Genomic DNA, 19,701 nt, shown 5'->3' with positions numbered 1-19,701 from the left:
CTTATCGTTCGGTTTTGGAGTTTTCAAGAATGGGTTTCACAAGTTGAAGGATCACCTTGATGTTTGTGATCCTAACGCTATTGGCTCCTTTTGCGGCGGCGGCAGCAAGGCTTCGAGGCCTTTCTTGGGTTTCCCAGCCCCCCCTCCTGGCTCTTTCTAGGGACAAGAAGAATTCTCTCATTCTGCTGCTGTGATGGTTTTCTTTAGCGTTCCGAGTCCCTTTATGTGCCCTGATTGTTTTAGGAATCTGTGATGAGATTGTTTATTGGCATTTTTTTATTAAATTCATTTATCCTAGTACATTAATTGTTTGTTGATCTGGTCTTGATGTCAATGACAGTGAATTACTTTAGTACTATTTGTTTGATGATTATGATCGTGGTGACTAGAGATCCAGGGGCCAAGTCCTTTCAACTAATAACTGAAGAACTGCATCAGTTCTTTGTAATTCTATTTCACTTTCTTGCTTTCTGGTTTTCCAATGATGGAAAAGGTCAATGTTACAATGGGCCAGTGTTTGGTAGAAAAGGGTCAATATTGTAAATTACATCATTTTCTTAACTGAGATTTCAAGCAAAATCCCTTAATGGTAGATGTGTTGGCTACCCAAATATTTTTGAATTTTAAATATATACTTAAGATAATATATATATATATATCACACTACATCGTATCGTGCCTAAGCTAGGTTAGATGGTACCAAGAACAATCAGATTGATGCTTTTGCATTTCCAGCCTCGCTTGACTGTTATACCAAATGAATTCTTAAGATTTCCTGCTACTTTCTAATAAATTTGAATATGTACATAGCTTGAACATCAAATCTATTTATTAGATATTCGTGATATATATTTTAATTAATTTTATAAATTTTAAAATTAATAATTATATAAGTTGGCTCTAAAACTATAAAATTTAAATTAATAATTTTTTAAAAATAAATTTAGAATTTAATTAGTTAAGGTGTATTTTTAATATTAAAATTGAGCAAAATATTGTAGGCATGAGTGCATGTGTATGATTGGAGTTCAAATTATAAAATTAAAATATTGACTAAAATATTATCTAGAATTATAATATTGATTAAAATATCATCTAGAATAAAATAAAATATTATCTAGAATTATAATATTGATTAAAATATCATCTAGAATAAAATAAAATATTATCTAGAATTATAATATTGATTAAAATATCATCTAGAATAAAATAAAATATTATCTAGAATTATAATATTGATTAAAATATCATCTAGAATAAAATAAAATTTATAATTATATTCCATAAATGTAATATTTTCTTGAAACTTTCTTTTAATATAGTTACATAATGTGTTACTGGTGACTATAACCTTGACTTGTGCATTGTAAGTGTATGCGAGCATTATCTATAAAATTCTCTGTTTTTGTTTCTATGCTCTCAATGCACGTTTAATAATATTGTGAAATTACAAGCATGCATGCTTCAATCGCTATTTCTAGCTGAGCGGTGGTTGTCCCTCGACGTTAAAATTTATGACAGTGATAACATGTAGCAAAATAATATAGAAAGCCCCCGTGTAAACAACTTCCTGCACAAATCTGGGACAACCAATAGATCACAGCGGGTTACTCTTGGGTTCTAATTTTGATAACCTTTGTTTATCCATCTGAAAAACTGTTCTTATAACATGAAACAACTGAAAGCACCATGCAAGGCAAGTAATGAGAGCAACAACATAGAAGAAATGCAAAACAAAACATTAAAGGACAGAACTAATCCATTGTAAGCTACGGTTGTTGTTAGTTTTGATGGTCATTTAGAAGTCTTTGACAATAACAACATGCAGAGCTACCACGACAAGATCCATTTAGGCCAGCAGAAAGGCAACAAAGTTATCCATGCCCATGAAATGGAAATTGTTTGCTAGCAGTCTCAAAATCTTGCTCATACTGGGAAAAAAAAAACAGAACGAAAAATAACTTGTCTAAATACAAAAATAATTAAAAACATGCAGACCATGCAGCTAAAAGATCACTGCATCAAAATGGGATTACCAGATTTTTAGAAAAGTTCAATAGCGGTGGGTCTGGGACAATGCTCCTTCTAGCGGATTCCCCATCTTTTGCTGTAAAAAGATGTCTGGTTAGTAAATTAACAGCTCTTGATAGCAGATCTGAAGTGGGAGTGGTGGCATTGAAGGTGGGTGGAGACGATCAAAAGAAAAGAATTAGGGAAGATTGGTGACCATTGACGTTTTTACTGCAACTCTCGAAATTAGCTGACATTACCGATCAATTTACATGTGAAGTTCTTTTCATAACCTCGTCATAATCACACCTAATCATTATCGCTAACATCTAATTAGTGTTTTGAAATAGAAAAGGTAGAAATAATTAGGAAAGAAAGACATGCGCTTTTCTATTTGAAATGATGAAAAACCACTTCAAAATTGTTCATCCATGAAAAATTTAGAGGTTTGGGACCTAATTAAGAATGAGTATGTAAGATAGTGACTAAATTAAGGTCTACTAAAAAGCAATAAACATCTTAATCCAAACCACATCCTTGTAATTTAAAAAAAAAACCTAAACCAACTTATCTCACAAGTCACAAAATCGACAAAAGCCCACCTCCTTCTCCTCGAAGAAATCTTTAGCTCCTTGCAACCTTAAGTACAAGCACTCACTCCTACATAAAAGAAGAAACGACACGCAAACTTGAAAACCCAGAAAAGAAAAAACACCGAACTACCAAAGAGATCCAATCCTACCAAAGAAACATGAGAATCACTGTAATGACAATAGGTGAACAGATCATATCTCTTGAAGTTGACCCTCATGAATCTGTAATCATTAATCTCTAAACCCCTTTTGTTTATTCCAGTCATTTGAATAATACACATGCTTACCATTCATTTATTTGATTGCAGGTTGAAAACGTGAAAGCTTTACTTGAAGTAGAGGTGAAAGATCTCTCTCTCTCTCTCTCTCTCTCTCTTATATGGTTAGAGAAATCGGGTTGCTCGAAATTACTAATCTTGTTTTGAAAAACCCAATTCAAATTTGTTCGTAATGTGTTCATTAATCGGTATATGTTCCTTCTCCGAAGTTTAATTATTGAAAAGTTTTGTATCTTTATTGTTATTGTTGATTTTGTATGGTGTGAGAGCACCCAAAGTTCCGAGCTTTTCTATTCTTGGAATCCAATTCACCTTATTTTTACACTGGACTTGTATAGTTTTAATTGAAGCGTGGTAATTGTGCAATTTTGGGTTTGCATTCAAAGTATTGATTTTTGTTTTGTTTTGATGTGAGAGTAGACGCAGGTGCCACTCCAGCAGCAGCAGCTCCTATATAATGGGAGGGAGATGAAGAATAATGATAAATTAAGTGCATTGGGTGTTAAGGATGAGGATTTGGTCATGATGGTCTCTAATTCTGCAGCTATTAGGTATTTACACTTTTTTTTTGTATTTTTTTACCAGTTAAATTCCTTGCTCGGATTTGACCTGTCTTGTTTTTTCCTGGAATTTTGGAACATTGTCTAGGTCTTTTGTAGTTTGGTAACTTTCAGATTGACTGCTGTTGTGATTCATGAAATTTTAGATTTTGGTTTAGTTTTTGTAGTTTATCATTTTAGTTATGGATCCATTTGTTCAATATGAGCATTGGTGATCCTAACGTCAGTATATTTGTTCAAATTGTTGTGGTATTCACATTTTCATGCTAAATGATGAAAATCGTGCACTTTTTTCAGTGCCCCCTCCAATAATTTTGGCTTAAATCCTGATGGATCTGCTGTGAACCCTGGAGCTTTCCAGCAGCACCTTCGAAGTGATTCTAATACAATGGCTCAACTATTTCAGGTAAGATGGATCATTTTTTTGTTCAGTTTTTCCTTTCACCCTTCTGAATCTGGAGTGTTGGTGCAATTTCATGTTGATTTTAATGTTTTAGTTCAGATGAGAAATATCTTGCAATCTGATAACTGATTCCCTGTCGAAAGAAGTATCATTCTTGGCTTGTCTGTAGTGTCCATTGCATGTCTCCTAATCCTTTTATTTTTTCTTACAATGGTGCGATAAGTGATTGTCTGATGCCATCAATTTATGTCGCAACAGGCTGATCCTGAACTTGCCCAAGCTGTTCTTGGAAACGATCTCAACAAGCTGCAGGAACTTCTTAGGCAACGCCATCGCCAAAGATCTGAATTACGACGTCAACAAGAAGAGGAATTTGTGAGTACTAGCTTTTACTGGTGGCTCCCTATGTTATCTATTGCGTCATGCCCTTTTATCTTAAGAAAAATATTCCACCATATAATTATGTTATTTCAAATAGAAATCTATCGTAAATGTTGACTTAAGGAGATGATTTACCTATATTCTTTCTGGTTTGGGATATAGGCCCTCCTTGAAGCAGATCCCTTTGACGTAGAGGCACAAAAGAAAATTGAAGCTGCCATTCGTCAGGTGAGTATTATTTAACTCTGTAATGGCAAAGGTGTCAGCAACAACTTACTAAAAGTACTTGGATGCTCTTATCCTGTTGTACTATTTTGGTAACTGTGATTGCACAACTAATGTGAGGTCGAGAATGGGGTTTCTATTGTCTAAAGTTCTAGAAATCAACTCGTATTATTGTGGCTACTGTGATTGCACAACTAATATGAAGTCAAGAATGGATTTTTTACTGTCTAAAGTTCTAGAAATCAACTCGTTTTCTTCTTCTTCTTCATGTTTTTTTCTTTTTTTAAAAAGTGGTTATATGCTATGCAAGGACATGATGTGTGTCTTGCCCTTCCATTTCTGGGAGATGAATTCTTTATTATGGTTGCAATACAGCAATATATATAGCCTTCTCAAAGGCTTCCACTACTGATTATCATGGCATTTTTTTTTTCCAGATGCTTTTTTCTTTCAGTCTGTTTTGATGTTTTCAATTCCTGCTAATTCCAAATGCAGAAAGGAATTGACGAGAACTGGGCAGCGGCCTTGGAATACAACCCTGAAGCTTTTGCCAGGGTGGTATGTATGCTTTTCAACCTAGTGCAGTACAATTGAAGTTTGATTATTGGCTCTTAAATTTAAAGTTTCTTCTTTAACCTTTCAGATTATGTTGTATGTTGACATGGAGGTTAATGGTGTCCCTTTAAAGGTAGAGACAGTCTTGTAATCTTCTTTCAATACATAGTGTTTGATTTGCTGTCCTTGTATTCTTTCAACATAATCATGTGTTTGCGTGTTTTTCTTGTAATCTTCATTTATTCCCCAAAACAGCTCTCATCTATGACTGGGACCAACACTGAATTTTTCTGCATGGTTTGATTAGTTTTCTCATGGGAGCATTGAGCTTGTGTGATTATAGATATACTGATTTCTCTTTTTGTTTCAGGCATTCGTTGATAGTGGTGCTCAGTCCACGATAATATCAAAAAGCTGTGCCGAGCGATGCGGGTATTTGCTCTTCTTATGCACTCGTTCCTTTTCTATTGGTCAACTTTTGAGGTTACATGGTTGGATATCGAAGTCCTTTACGTTTTCTTGTCAAGTTATCTCTTAAATAGCAATCTGGGTTTTGACTGCCTGCATGTTTCTAATTAGCATTATTTTGATTCTATCAAGTGGACATATCTTAATTTAATGGTTGCTTACAGTTCTTTTTCATTAGTGATGTTCACATACTCGCAAGAGATTAACATGGAGGGTAACCTGTTTTGTTGTTGGCATATCTATTCAGATTGTTGAGACTTCTAGATCAACGATACAAAGGCATTGCTCATGGAGTTGGACAATCGGAGATATTGGGTCGTATTCATGTAGCTCCAATCAAGGTATATCATCGGGGAATCATTTCTTGCTTAAAGTCTCTTGTGGTCATACATGCAGTTTCTACTTGCTGTCATTCAGTGTGTGTACATGCTTGTTTAAATGTATGTGTTACACATGCTTGTTTAAATGTATGTGTTTGCACAGACACTTGTTTCTGTATGAGGCTATTTTACAGTATTATTTTCAAAGTACTTTTAACATGAGAAATAAGTGAGAAACTGCTATTTATCAATTCTTAATCTAATACTGGCTGTTTGGTCATACATGGATACTTTAACCGATTTGTACTCTTTATTTCCTCTTCTTTGGGATTTACATTTTTATATTTGATAATTAACCACTTTCGCTTCTCTCCCAATTTGTATCTCCATTATTTTTCTTACAAAAGTTTGTACAGTCGTTAAAATTGTTCAAGGTTATTGGGCATGCATACTTTGACGTGCATGCAGATTTTTTATCTCGTTATGCTCATATTTCTCCTTTGTATGATCAAGTATTGCACCTCTCTGTTTAACTGAAGAACTTTTCTTGTGCTATCTTTTGTTCATCATGTTTTACTGTCACTCTCAACAGACTATGCTTGAAGCTGATTCCAATCTCCTTGTTTTCTTCTTTTTATTCCTCTAGATTGGGAATATATTTTATCCTTGTTCCTTCATGGTACTGGATGCTCCTAACATGGAATTCCTCTTTGGGCTTGATATGCTCCGCAAGCACCAGGTACCACCATCACTTTGTCTTTTATTGATGGCAATTTGGACCTTTGGCTGTAGAAGTTTACCTGGATGAATTTGTTCTAATTCTAGCCTGTTCATGCAGTGTATTATTGATTTAAAGGAGAATGTTTTGAGAATGGGTGGTGGAGAAGTTTCTGTACCATTTCTGCAAGGTTGAACTTCTGTATTTGCATTTTATTTTGTAATGATGACCGTTTTTCTTCTATATGCTTGATTTCTTTCAGTTATTTGAGAAAGCATTTAAGTGGTCAATTCTTTTTCCACTCGAGAACTTAAAGCTGTGTTGTTTCAGAAAAGGACATTCCTTCTCGTTTTCTTGATGAAGAGAGGTATTCAAAAGAAGCATCCAGCTCTGGAAACCCAGTAAGTCTTGTCTTAATTATATTTTATTACTGAAATAGATCCTTGTTACTGATAGGTTGCTATTTAATCTGATTTTTTGAGCTGTTTTCAAACACTGAAGAAATACCCTCCTCTTTGAGCCGGTTGTATGCTTTAATTTTGGATAATTTCTGAAATGGACACCATAATTTCTTGATGTCACCGGTTGTTTGCTTTATTTTGCTTGTGAGACAAGAATGATGGGCTTTGCAGAAGAGAAAACGCTTAGAGTTACATTCCTGTATTTCAAGCAATATCTAGGAGTTTTACGGGAGAAAAGCTTAGAATATCAATGGTTATCTCAAACATAAATCATGTGATTTTATGAATTGATGCTGACATCTGCTACTAATTTAAAAGCTAAAGTTTTGGCTTTGATCCATCTTGATTTTTCAGGTGACATCCGGAACAACAGTGAAGAAGAATGATCCACCAGCTGGAGGTCAATCTTCTGGTTAGTTCTTGTGATATGATATATGATGTTGTCAGGATACATCCTGCTGGTATTTTCAATATGAACTACCTGTTCAATTATAAGTAATCTAACTAATTTGCTGGGTTATAAATTATGCAATTGTAGATAGCTGTGTTTTAATCATCACAGGTCTGTCTTAGATTACCTAGGCTGTCAATGAATTTGATTTCCTAACTAAATCTTTTCCCTCGGTGTTCCACAGGAGTTGCAAGTGGTGGTGCGACACAGGTAAAAAGAATCAACATTTGGTTATCTTTCTGCTTTGTTTCCTGTGGGAAGTTTAGTCTGAGCTTTTACTTGAACAGTTCTTTCCTTCAGTATTCTCAAGCTGACCACGCATTCTGTTAAAATCTATCTTAACGTCTTTACTCTATCAAGCCAATTTGAATGTCAATAATAGTTTTCTCTCATATTGGCTGGCCAGGGACCTGACTTTGAAGCTAAAGTTGCAAAGCTTGTTGAGCTAGGGTTTGGAAGAGAGGCAGTTATACAAGCACTTAGATTATTTGATGGAAATGAAGAACAGGCTGCTGGATTTCTTTTTGGCGGCTGAAGATTAACTTGTTCTTTCAACGATTATTTATTGTGGGAACCATATTCATTTTGGTAATCTAATAACTTTACAAATTGAAGAAGCTTTGTACCAAACAGAATTTGATTTGAACAATCTATAACCCTCAAAACAAGTCTTGCAATTCAAATGAGAAGCAGACTTAGTGACCGTTTGTTTATGTGGCCCTCAAAGATTTTGATTTTTGTTCTTTAAATTATTATTTTTTTAAGTTCTTATTGTTTTAATGTGATAATATTAAAATTAAATTTTTAAAAATAAAAAAATATTATTATGTTATATTTTAAAGCAAAAAATATTTTAAAAAATAATTATAATAGTAATATAATAATGATATGATGTCAAACACAATTTTATTAAATGTCTCTAAACTCTGGGTTTTTAAGTTTGTGGTTGATATTATACTAGTTTTTATGATTGTAACTTTTTTAAAAAAAAACTATAATTTTTTTTCTTTATTTTTTTAAACCACAATTTTTTTTTATAATCATTGTGATTATATGGTGTGTTAATTAGCTCAATCCTTACAATACTTTTGGATAAAATAAAATTTTAACTACACTATATTCGTAAACGGAACCTTAATAGAAATCAGACCCTTAGTAGAAATCGGTGACCTTAGACCATGGATTATAAGGATACGGCTTTACATCCGCCCCTATTCTTTGCAGAATTAAGAGATTGGCAATAAGCCGGATAAGTTTTAGCTCCTGGAAATTGTTGTGAGAACATAAGAGTTGCTCTGCGCATCATCCAAGATGAATTTCTTTCTTGCCTTGCGATTGCCTGAAAACTGCCTCTTAACAAAGTACCTGATTCATGTAGTAATAATTTTTCTTTTATTTGCATGGAGTTCTACCGTTACCAGGTTTAGCAACCGGTTTCCTAATCTAAAGCAAAAACTATCATGAATTATATTATGAATGCTCGGTCTACTACATGGCCATGGAGCTTTTCAATTGACGACATTCCCTATTGGATACAGACAAGCTACAATGCAGTTGCAAAGAAAATTTTACGAAGCCCTAATTCAAGTTCTCAAGCTATTCCATGCAGGAGCAAAATTGTTGATGGAAGACAGGAAAAAAAGGCATCAATACTTGATGATTTATTGTTTTACGATAGGCCATATCAACAGTAATGCACTATGAATAGTTCGAGCAGCAAGCTTACTGAATAGAGTTAAGCTGTTAACAACAACAACCATTGGCATAGGAATAAGAGTAAATGAAGTTAAATCCATTGCAAGTACAAAACGAAAAATGAATCCCCTGGTTTTTGACACAGCTGATACGACATCCCCACCCAAAAATTTCATGCCGAATTACACTATGGTACTCAGCACCACAAAAATGATTAAAATCTCTCTGCCAATCTAGCCGTAACTTGTCTAAGTTTTGAGTATACCTTTCCAGCAGGGGACCCTAAGATGAGGCTGCAAAGAGAATCCCTTGCAACTTTGATATTTTGAAAAGATCCTAGTATGTGAATCTTGGTGTCTGCAATCACAATCCTTGTCTTGGTAGCGTTTTCAATGGCAAACTTTGTTTTGCCACCTTTACCAGACAGTCTCCCAATGGCCCGAGACAAATGCTCACCTCGTAGTGTTTTAACATCCTTAATTTCAAAAGATTCAACATAGAGCTCATCCAAACGCAAAAGAGCAATGGCATCTATCACATCAAAACCTAACATGAAAGCATGCACAAAATCTGCACACTTTTGTAGGTTACTTACGTCAGGTGTGTCTGATCTAGTTTTCAATTCAACCTTTCTGGCTTTGAGGTTCATACGGATATCAATCTTCATTTGCTCGTATACAGGAGTGTAGATTTCCATCCATGCTTTTTTAAGGGGTGAATACCGATGTGGCGGGACCGAGACTTTTCTAAACTGAACTCGACCATCAGACATCTCATGAGCTTTCAAAGGCTCAAACTTTGGCTTTGCAGGCAAAGCGCCCTCATACTTCTGTTCACGTGGAGCTATTTCAACTTCCATTGGTGCAGGGGCTTTGCTGGACTGCATTCTAACTGCACCAACACCAAACTTGGGATATTAGATACAAGTTCAAGATGGAATCTTCTTCAACTTATGAAAATTGAAAATAAGTAAGAAGTTTGATTTATGAAAACAAGATGAATAAGCACAAACATAATTATTCAATTTGCTGTAAAACCGTGATTATCGTTAAGATTAACATAAACATTTACCATGATTTAATCATTAAGATTGACATAAACATTGAAACTACAGAACACCATATTAGATACAGAATCTTCTTAAATTTTCTCAAAAATAAAAGAAAAAACGGAAACAAGTGTATCAATTTACCATACAAAACAATACAAAAGATCCAGGATATGCACTAGCATTAACCATTACATCAAAACGATAATCCTCAAAGTTACATTTATTTCACAAGTCAAATCAATTGAACATACAAAACCTCAAAAACAGAACTCAAAAAACCAAACCCTTAAAAGAGTTTTCATCTTTCCATAGAAAGTTTAGATTTTTCCCATCAACAAAACAAAGAAAACATAAAATCGATACAAATTATTTTTTTTTTTAATCCAATAAGAAACAGTACAAAAACGAAAAAGAAAAGCACTTACCTTCTAATTTTGATACTATGAAATTCAACACCGTCTCCTTGCAGTCGTTCTCTGCTTGGGCTGCAGATGTTGAAAATCTCCTCTCCGAAGGGTTAAGATTAGGGTTTTGTCAAATAAAAGGAGCGAATCACGTGGCTTTATAGCTATTTTTATACGCTTGTAAATACAACGCCGTTTTGTCTCCTTTTTGTTGAGTGGGCTTTAACTTGTTTATAGAGTGTTTGTTTTAGTTTTTGTGATTGAGTATAATTTATTTATGCACAAAACTTAACTGTAGATCCCACCTCAAACCACAACTCTTATCTCTAAAACAAGAGGTAAGAGTTGTAGTTTGAGATGGGACCCATTAAAAAAGCTATAAAAAACAAAAATTATTAGCTTTTATGGTTGAGTTTTGTGCATAAATAGATTATACCTAACCATAATCTCAATCACAAAAACTAAAACAAACACTCCCTAAAACAAACACACACTTAGGCCTCTCTTCTAACTAGCTTCCTAAATAGATTAGTAGGTTAATCCTTTTTTTTTTTTTAGATTAAAATGTTATATTGTTTTTTTTTCAAAAAAATTTAACAAGTGTTTGATTAAGCGGGTCATTGATTAATCTAATTTTTCAATTAGCTTTATTTATTATTTTTAAAAAATTTAGCTTAAATCATATTCTAATTGGACTTGGTCCAAATTTTTTTGACTACAAGAAAGATATAAAATTTAGCTATACAATTGTGATATTCTATATTAAATTCCCATTGAATTTGTATTCACAAATGTTCTGATTTAGTTTAGTTAATGCTAATCCACATCTTCAAGTTGAAAATGAAAGACTTGGTTTGATAATTAAGAAAATATGTTAAAGGATTCTTGAACTAATTAAGATTTAAACCTTAAACTAAGATGTTAATTTAGGAAGCAAATGGGAGACTTTGAGCTGTTGTCTGCTGATGGGATCAATGGCATGAAAGCAATGAATTTGTTGACAGGCACTCTAGCTGGAAAATATTACTTAGTGTTGTTATCGTTCCTGCTCAAGGAAAAGGAAAGGATTGAATGGTCCAGCAGCTTCTGATTTGTCCACTCTTTCACTTCCAGCTAAATCCAGTACGATGTAGGCAGCCTTCTAGAATAGGTTCAGAAACAACTCCAGCTTTTCCATAGACATGAATGTCGGATTTATATTCATAATGTAGAAAAATAAGCAGAAAAACTCGAATGAATGTCGAGATTTTAGTCTCAGCAAATACTGAAACTTTAGCTGGTGCCTTACTAGTTACCGTGTATGTGCCTGGAGCTCCAACATTCTTTACGCGGCGAGTGACAGTTACTGGGGCATTCAGACAAGGAATTTTGATTGAAGTCAGCTAAAGTAAAATCCTTGGGACATGTATGATTTCCATTTGAGAACTCTAGCTATGAGGCGTTGTTATAGTCATGGGCACATAGGAAGTTGAGGTAATCATTCACGGTTGTGCCATAAACTAGGCCAGGATCCGCTGCAAGGTTTGGTTGCGCGTGTCCTGCTGCATGTGCAAATGGAGTTGCTCGGAGGCCATTGACAATCTGATGCTTGTCGAATGGCTGGCCAGATTGCCCTATAGCTTCAGTTTAAGCAGCAATTACATCTACCCCAGGTGCAGTGAAATCAGGCTGCAAGAGGAATTGTTCATCATTAGATATAAAACAGAGAAATGAATGATCGTTCATCTTCAAAGCAAAGACTGCCTACTATCTAGTGAATGGACTACTGAACTAACCTTGTATAAAACTTTGAATGAATGTCGAGATTTTGGGTTGACCTGCATGTGAGACTAAGTCTTATAACTAGGCCTCAAGGAATCTCCTCTAGTTTGTATTGGCTAATTAACCCATACTCTGCTACAGACCATATATTTTTTTCAATAAAAAAATATATAGGGTTATCCAACGTTTTTTGTTTTTACATGAAAAAATTTCTAAGTATTAATTGAAAACTTTATACAGGAATCAATTTAAATAAAATATTATTAATAATAAATAAAGATAAAATTTGAAAAATTAAGAGAGATATGGAGATGGAGATATTTACCCTAACAGCATGAGACTTTGACTTAATTGTATTTAATACAATAAAAGAAAAAAAATCATGTAAAGTTATACATATTAAAAATATCATTAAAAAAATAAATATATTTTTATTTTTAAAAATTAATTTCATTTATATAAAATATAAAATATTTTTTATAGATGAATTAGAATAATATTTTCAAAAATTAAATGCATATAAAATAACTAAAAAATTAAGCATTATTTAAAAAATGCTAAATAAAAAAAATCAAAGAGAATAGGTATTAATTTAAATATAAATCATAACATTATTTTAAAAAATACATATTAAAAAAGGCATCAATTAAAAAAAATCAAAATTAAAATAAAAAAGCCAAACATTACTAGGCCTTACAAACTCATTTTCAATAAATTGTTTTGACACTAAACACTTACAAAACAACTAAATATCCTAAACACCTAAATAAATTCATTTATAGTCTAAAAAACCTAAAAAAATATTTAAAAATTTGAAATAAATCAAAAACAAAAATACCAAGCTCAAATATTTTTTTAAATAATTTGAAGGTGAAAAAAATACCTTAGGTGAGCTCTGTTTACCAAATAAAACTTGTAAATACTACAATAAACTATTTTGATGGTTGAAATCAAATCAATATCAATAATATTTTTTTTTTAACTGTTAGAATACAACAACTTTCTCTTCTCTCTTAAACCTAGAACTTAAAAAAATAAAGAAAATAATACAAAAGTGGTTGTTTTCTAAATCATTGAAAGTTAGAGGGAATGAATTTTTATAATTTGGAAAGTATGATAACTAAGTTAACATTTCACTGAGAAGTTTTAAAACATCATCCATCTCATTTACGTTTTGGTTCTATGTCTTTCATTTTTTTAAAAATAATTTTAGTTAAATTAAGCTTCAATTAAGCCCTTAAAAAGCAAAATAAAGAAGAAGAAGAAGAAGAAGAAAAGGGACAATAATAATAAAAAAAAAGAAGAAGAAGAAGAAGAAGAAAAGGGACAATAATAAAAAAAAAAAACTCACGGGCACAGAAAATCTATTGTGCCTATGAGTGTGTGGAGGTGAACAATACTTCCCCCACTCCTTTTAGGATGTTGTTAATTCATGGTATGGGAAAATTACATGAAAAATAATGGAGGGAAAAAAATTGAATTGAATCAGTGGGAAGATTATAGATGAAAGTACAGTTGTGTGTACTGAAATTGTCATCTACAATGAACATCTACGCATGCTTCACCACAAGAGGACTCCTGACACGATGGCCGTTGCTATCTGACCACGTAAGGTGCCCAAAGGTGTAGTCTTTCGGCGTTCCATTCACTACAGGCTTAAAAGTAACCTTGAAAATCTTCTCTTCACCGGCTTTCTTGAATTCCAAGCTTGAAGGTTCAACAACCACTGAAACCTGAGGTGGTGCCTTGGCTTTGACTGTGTATGTGCCCGGAGCCCCTACGTTCTTTACTCGGCGAGTAACAGTTACTGGGCCATTAAGATCAGGTACTGTGATTGAAGGATAGTTGAATTCAGCCAAGCTAGCTTTCTCAGGACATTTATAAGGCACACCTGAGAATTCTAGTATGAAGGTACTGTTATAGCCATGGGCACATAAGAAGTTGAGGTAATCAATCACGTTCGTGTCATAAACTAGGCCAGGATCTGCTGCAAGATTTGGATTCACATGTCCTGCACCATATGCAAATGGTGTCGCAGGTTGGCCATCAGCATCGAGTATTCTCTTCTTGGAGTTAGATTTTGTTTTTGCTGCGCAGATTAAAAAACACGAATTCGGTCCAATTAGCAGAGCTATAACAAGATGCTGCAGATTTTGCCAGTTTAAATTGATCAAAAGTACGCACCTGTTGTCATGATTGCAGATTTAATAGCAGCGGGACTCCAATCTGGATGGATAGCTCTAAGGAGGCCAACAATGCCGGAAACATGAGGACATGACATTGAAGTGCCGGACATGGTGATGTAAGGTGTCCGACGCTTGTCAAAAGGTAGTTCAGATGGCCCTATAGCTTCCGTGAAAGCAGCGATTACATCAACCCCAGGTGCAGTGACATCAGGCTGCAAGAGAGAATTGGAAAATAATGGATAGTTCATATCGAGAGCAATGAATGACAAGAGATCGTACAATTGAACCAACCTTAAGTATTGCTGGCTCAATTACACTAGGTCCCCTTGATGAGAATGCAGCCATCACAGGATTCGGCACGACTCCTAAATCTGTATGTACTGGACTAATTGATGCTGTAGGATTTCTATTTCAATGTGCATAAAGAGCATGCGTAAGTCTCCAATAGCCTTTGAGATTGACAGGATTTAGGTGAAAGGGAGCAAGCTGTGAAAAACAGAACAAAAAGGATTGTTACTTGGTCGACTTGATGTAGTCCATTACAGCTTGACCATCAGTGAACGTGAGGTGGGCAGCGGGGAGCACATGAGGATCGGACAAAAGTTCACTTCCACTTTCTTCATTGTTTGCCAATATCATCCCAACGGCACCTGCAAGCTCAGCCTCATGTCCTTTTACTACTCTACTGTTTATTCCTCGAAGGCATACTATAATCTTCCCTGCAACCTTCTTGGGATCAAGTGTTCCATTTTGGCATAGCTGACTGCACAGTTTCATGCAAATCAACGATATGGCTAACCCACTGATTTGCAAACTACATAAATGTTCGACATTCCTGAATTGTGATATTTGTAGATTAGAGTAGTTACTTACGCATCTGCAGATGATGCTGTAGGAAGCCCTGCTTCTGCGGCATTGATCAATGGATAGAATTTCCCAGCTGGTAAGCTTTTACTTGCAACACTCGATCCCTGAAACGAGAATAAGGTTATTGAGTGTGTTTTAGTTCCAAGTTTCAACAATATTTTAACGGCATAGTACCACTGATAGGCTTAATGACAGACAATTATGGTAGATAATCCTAGTTCTTTACAAATACCTTGACAAACTTCTTGTTGCCAAGAGTAACAGTGGCTGAAAAATCACGATCCAGTGTACTAGCACCAATCGTAAACAACCAGGGAGCCCCATTAGCTACGGACCCAGCATCTGGTCCGCTATTGCCGGCTGAAGCAACGACGGGAATGCCTTTCTTGATGGCATGGAAGGAGCCAATGGCCATTGCATCTTGCAAAAACTCTACAGGAAAACTTGGACCCAACGACATTGAGATCACATCAACTCCATCACCTATGGCAGCATCAAAAGCTGCCAAGATATCTGCATCAAAGCATCCACCGTTATCTGAAGGCCAGCATACTTTGTAAGCAGCCACGTGAGCTTTTGGCGATCCACCTTTAGCAGTTCCATTCCCATTACCAAAAATACCCGCTCCAGGAACAAAGCTACCACCAGCTGTAGATAAGGTGTGGGAACCGTGGCCCTCGGTGTCACGGGCAGTATTCCACTCTGTAGGGATTGGAGTAGGACTCGCAGAAGCAAAACCTTTGTTGAAGTACCTTGCACCAATAAGCTTTCTTGTATAGCACAAAAAATGTTTCGTCAAAATCTACACCATTCAGTTTGTTTGAGAAACTTGATCAATAAGAGAAAGAGAACTGACTTGTTGCACTTAAATCCACCTCCAGCCTGACAAGTTCCCTTCCATCTTGATGGCACAGGGCCCATTCCCTCATCATTAAAGCTCTTGGATTCTGGCCATACACCTATAGTGATAGTACGCAGCCAAAAAATGTAAGACAGTATTACAATTGGCAAAGAACCAATATGAACACAGTTAAGATTTTTCCCTTGGAGCTTCTTGGACAGAACCTTACCGGTATCAAGATTTGCAATGATTACGCCTTCACCAAAGTTTGCCTTCTTCTGAAGCGAGTTGAGGGTAGGTGCTCCATTTGCTTCAAATCCAATAAATTCCCATGAATGTGTTGTGTGCAATATTCTTTCTTGGTTCTCGAAAACCGATATCACTCCCGGATTACCTACATTTGCGAAGAAAGAAACAATGAACCTATTTGATCCTGGAATTTTTAAAAACTCAAAACAAAGTTTTACGATAAAGAGAACAAACAGAGAAAAAGCAGAGCGAAATACAGTATCCGAAACTAAATTAACATGGCAGAGAAATAGATACAAATTTGTAATTCCTACCTTTCATGGCAGCTACTTGAGCTTCATTGAGGTATGCAGCGAAACCGTTGAGACATCTAGTGTAAGAGTAAATCATCACATCCTGGACATTCTCTTTGCTGCATAAGAATGTGACAGTAATGAATAAAGGTTGATTGTTTAATCGAATTCAGTAACTTTTCGACAGAGCAAACCTCTCCAGGCATGATCCAAGAAGATCAAAGTGTGATTTTGTCATTTTCTGCACATCTAATTCTGAAAAAGAACTCTCTCCAGTTGATGATAATGGGGAAAACGAAGACTCTCCCATGTAAACTATGTAAGACTGCATGAAACAAAAAGCATCAATAATTCCACTACTAAGCGTGGATCAATAGCATTTACATGTAGGGCAATGAAGAGGGAGACAATCTTGCCTTTTTGGCAGCACAAGTCTCAACGAGATAAATGAGGAGGACAGAGAGAACTAAGGGGGAGAACCTTAAGAGCCTCATTGTTTCTTTCTCAATTGCAAACTTTCCTTTCAGAGTAGAATTGCAATATGCTCTGATTTACCCTGTTTTTAAACTCTTTTTTTTTGCCCATTCTATTTATTTTTAGTCAAATCTCACTTCTATATTTTTGGTGTGGACAGCCATGGAATCCTTAATTTTGATGGATAAGAATGATTCTAGGAACAAATCTAACATTATTTGAGCAAGAACTTGTCAAGCAATTCAAAACAACTACTATTTCTCGTACAACTCTTTCTTCCAAAAAAAGAAAAGAGAGAGAAGACAACGAATGGAGCAAGAAAATTTCTTGCTTCTCCACTTATTCCTCCCACTTATGGATTGACAGCCCGAAATAAGGTCATTATGATGGGTAATTTTTTTTTATATTTATATCACATTGATTATCTATTAATAATAAAAATTATATATTTATATTTTATTTATCAAATTTTAGGTAATTATATAAATATTCATTGTATGACCATCATTTGTATTTTCCAATATTTTCAAATGTGATTATTAATTTCTTAGAACTATCATTATAAAACTTATTTATTTTTTCTATCACTAATTAAGGTTTTGATATGGTTTTTTAATTAAAATAAAATATAAAAAATTCTGATATGGTTACAAAGAGTGAGTGGGTTTCTGTTCTCTAATTATTATATTAATCATCAAACAAATTATTATATTAATCATCAAACAATTTCAACACAAATAATGAATGAAAATTAAAAAAAAAACCTCAATGAAAATTAGTGAATGGAGAGCAACACTTGAATATAATAATAGAATGATGGAAAAGGTTGATGAAACTACAATTATGCATGCATCAATACAACGTAGAAATTGTTTTTGGCGATGATACACAAATTTTTATTTACAATGAACACCTTCTCTTTGTGAGGCGAGGCTTTTAATCTCTTGTTCTTCCACCATTTCCAATTAATTAACTATAAACTAACATAAGTCACTTTTTTACTGTGTAAATCCACAGTAATTTTTATCCTTATAGGTATTATTGGTTTGAGAGGTATGCAAGTCTTTTTCATGGGACTCATAAGTAATTAAATTAAAAAAGTGTTGATTAGTAATTTTATGTTTTTTGTATAGTATAATTACCAATTAATCCTTAAAAAAATTCCACTGGTTTATGAGATTTTTGAGTTTTTTATATTTTTTGTATGTGTCAAATGTTCCTAAAAAATAAACTCTTTTTACTAAGAATGCAACTTCATTTTAGATTTATTGCTATGATTTTTATTTTTATAATTTTAATATAGAGTTAGTAGTGATTTAATATTTTAATATATATAAATTAATTTTAAATTTAAAAAGTTGTTGGCTCGCCCACACATTTCAAGTGCCGCATGCGATATCTGCATGACATTGAATGCCACTATCCGAGATGATATTCAATGCACCTCACCACCTTTGTCATAGTGGTGAGGCATGTGTTTGCCAACAACTTATAGAGGGGTGCTAATAAGAACCTTTTCCATTCCTTCATCTTTTCCCTTTGTCTACCTAGAAAAATATGTTGTTCATTGTAAAAAAAAGAATTCAACTATTTGTTTGTTAAGTTAAATTTGATTTTTATTATTTTGATTGTAATACATTTGGTTTTGAATCAATTAATGAGTTAATTTATTTTTTTTAATTTTATCCCTTAATACTTTATTTCTATATTAGGTTTGATCATTATTCTTTTAATTGGAATATATTTGGTGTTGGATCATTTATTAAGTTAATTATTTTTTTCATTGCATCCTTTTACACTTTTTTTTTATATTAGATTTTGTTCTTATTATTTTAATTATAATATTTTTGGTTTTAAATTCTTTATTGAATTCATTTGTCTTCGGATTTCATCTTTTGACATTTTATTTTTATATTAAATATGATTTTCATTCTTTTAATTGTTATTTTTAGTTGTTCCTATCCTTTTCTTAACTGAAATTGTTTTTCAATTTCACCTCTTATGATTTTTTTTCTTTTTATGTCAAATTTAGTTTTTTTGTCTTTTCAAATCTTTATTTTTCAAATCTTTTTTGATTTATTTTTTCATGTTTATCCCTAATTATTTTGATTGGTTTAGAAATTTACATTAATTCTTTTTTGGTTTTGCTTTTTATTGTCGTTGTTGCAATGATTCTGAACAACAAAAATAACAAAGGATAATGCTTGTGTTTAAGAAGAGATTGATGAATGAAAAGCTTGGATACTTTATTCATAACTGCAGCTCAATTTATAGAGTTGATACATAACAAACTCCTACGATCATGGTCCTATATTCAAGCCATGATCAATTGATAATGGAAATAACAGAGTAGCGAAATAACAGCAAGAACAAGAGAATAGGAATGGAATTGACTAAATCAAAAATTAAATAAAGAATAAAATTCCAGCTCAGCAGTCCTGAACATTATTTCTAACA

At 33.8% G+C, this 19,701-nt stretch overlaps 3 protein-coding genes across 3 annotated transcripts in view; 1 reads left to right on the top strand and 2 right to left on the bottom strand.

Moving 5' to 3' along the window:
* Positions 1 to 2,564: 2,564 nt before the first annotated feature.
* Positions 2,565 to 8,115, top strand: LOC105136262 (DNA damage-inducible protein 1-like). The gene is made up of 16 exons (XM_011041532.1): positions 2,565 to 2,827; positions 2,912 to 2,944; positions 3,302 to 3,432; positions 3,739 to 3,847; positions 4,103 to 4,219; positions 4,388 to 4,453; positions 4,946 to 5,008; positions 5,094 to 5,138; positions 5,376 to 5,437; positions 5,721 to 5,814; positions 6,440 to 6,532; positions 6,632 to 6,701; positions 6,842 to 6,912; positions 7,327 to 7,384; positions 7,608 to 7,633; positions 7,830 to 8,115. Exons 1-16 carry the CDS (start codon positions 2,762 to 2,764, stop codon positions 7,956 to 7,958), a joined length of 1,233 nt encoding a protein of 410 aa, XP_011039834.1. The 5' UTR covers positions 2,565 to 2,761; the 3' UTR covers positions 7,959 to 8,115.
* A 941-nt stretch (positions 8,116 to 9,056) lies between these two features.
* Positions 9,057 to 10,728, bottom strand: LOC105136261 (RNA-binding protein pno1-like). The gene is made up of 2 exons (XM_011041531.1): positions 10,595 to 10,728; positions 9,057 to 10,009 (listed from the first exon to the last, which is right to left on the bottom strand). The coding sequence occupies exon 2, from the start codon at positions 10,002 to 10,004 to the stop codon at positions 9,333 to 9,335; it is 672 nt and encodes a 223-aa protein (XP_011039833.1). The 5' UTR covers positions 10,005 to 10,009; positions 10,595 to 10,728; the 3' UTR covers positions 9,057 to 9,332.
* A 3,102-nt stretch (positions 10,729 to 13,830) lies between these two features.
* LOC105136308 (subtilisin-like protease SBT5.4) overlaps positions 13,831 to 19,701 on the bottom strand; it is a 9,007-nt gene continuing 3,136 nt past the window's right edge. Inside the window, exons 2-12 of the mRNA XM_011041597.1 lie at positions 17,187 to 17,290; positions 16,965 to 17,095; positions 16,792 to 16,889; positions 16,458 to 16,622; positions 16,244 to 16,346; positions 15,620 to 16,157; positions 15,394 to 15,491; positions 15,038 to 15,283; positions 14,812 to 14,926; positions 14,519 to 14,732; positions 13,831 to 14,423 (exon numbers count right to left, since the gene is read on the bottom strand). Of these exons, the coding sequence (XP_011039899.1) occupies positions 13,885 to 14,423; positions 14,519 to 14,732; positions 14,812 to 14,926; positions 15,038 to 15,283; positions 15,394 to 15,491; positions 15,620 to 16,157; positions 16,244 to 16,346; positions 16,458 to 16,622; positions 16,792 to 16,889; positions 16,965 to 17,095; positions 17,187 to 17,290 (2,351 nt within the window). The 3' untranslated portion in view covers positions 13,831 to 13,884. The remainder of the gene's footprint in view (positions 14,424 to 14,518; positions 14,733 to 14,811; positions 14,927 to 15,037; positions 15,284 to 15,393; positions 15,492 to 15,619; positions 16,158 to 16,243; positions 16,347 to 16,457; positions 16,623 to 16,791; positions 16,890 to 16,964; positions 17,096 to 17,186; positions 17,291 to 19,701) is intronic.

Source organism: Populus euphratica, unplaced genomic scaffold, assembly GCF_000495115.2.
Source record: "Populus euphratica unplaced genomic scaffold, PopEup_1.0 scaffold52.1, whole genome shotgun sequence".
Lineage (NCBI taxonomy): Eukaryota > Viridiplantae > Streptophyta > Magnoliopsida > Malpighiales > Salicaceae > Populus > Populus euphratica.
This window is presented reverse-complemented; position numbering and strand designations above follow the sequence as displayed.

Coding starts and splice junctions, on each gene's coding strand:
- LOC105136262 (XM_011041532.1), top strand. CDS start 2,762: ATGAGAATCACTGTAATGACAATAGGTGAACAGATCATATCTCTTGAA. Junction 2,945..3,301: donor AAGCTTTACTTGAAGTAGAG/GTGAAAGATCTC, acceptor ATGTGAGAGTAG/ACGCAGGTGCCACTCCAGCA. Junction 3,433..3,738: donor TCTAATTCTGCAGCTATTAG/GTATTTACACTT, acceptor CACTTTTTTCAG/TGCCCCCTCCAATAATTTTG.
- LOC105136261 (XM_011041531.1), bottom strand. CDS start 10,004: ATGCAGTCCAGCAAAGCCCCTGCACCAATGGAAGTTGAAATAGCTCCA.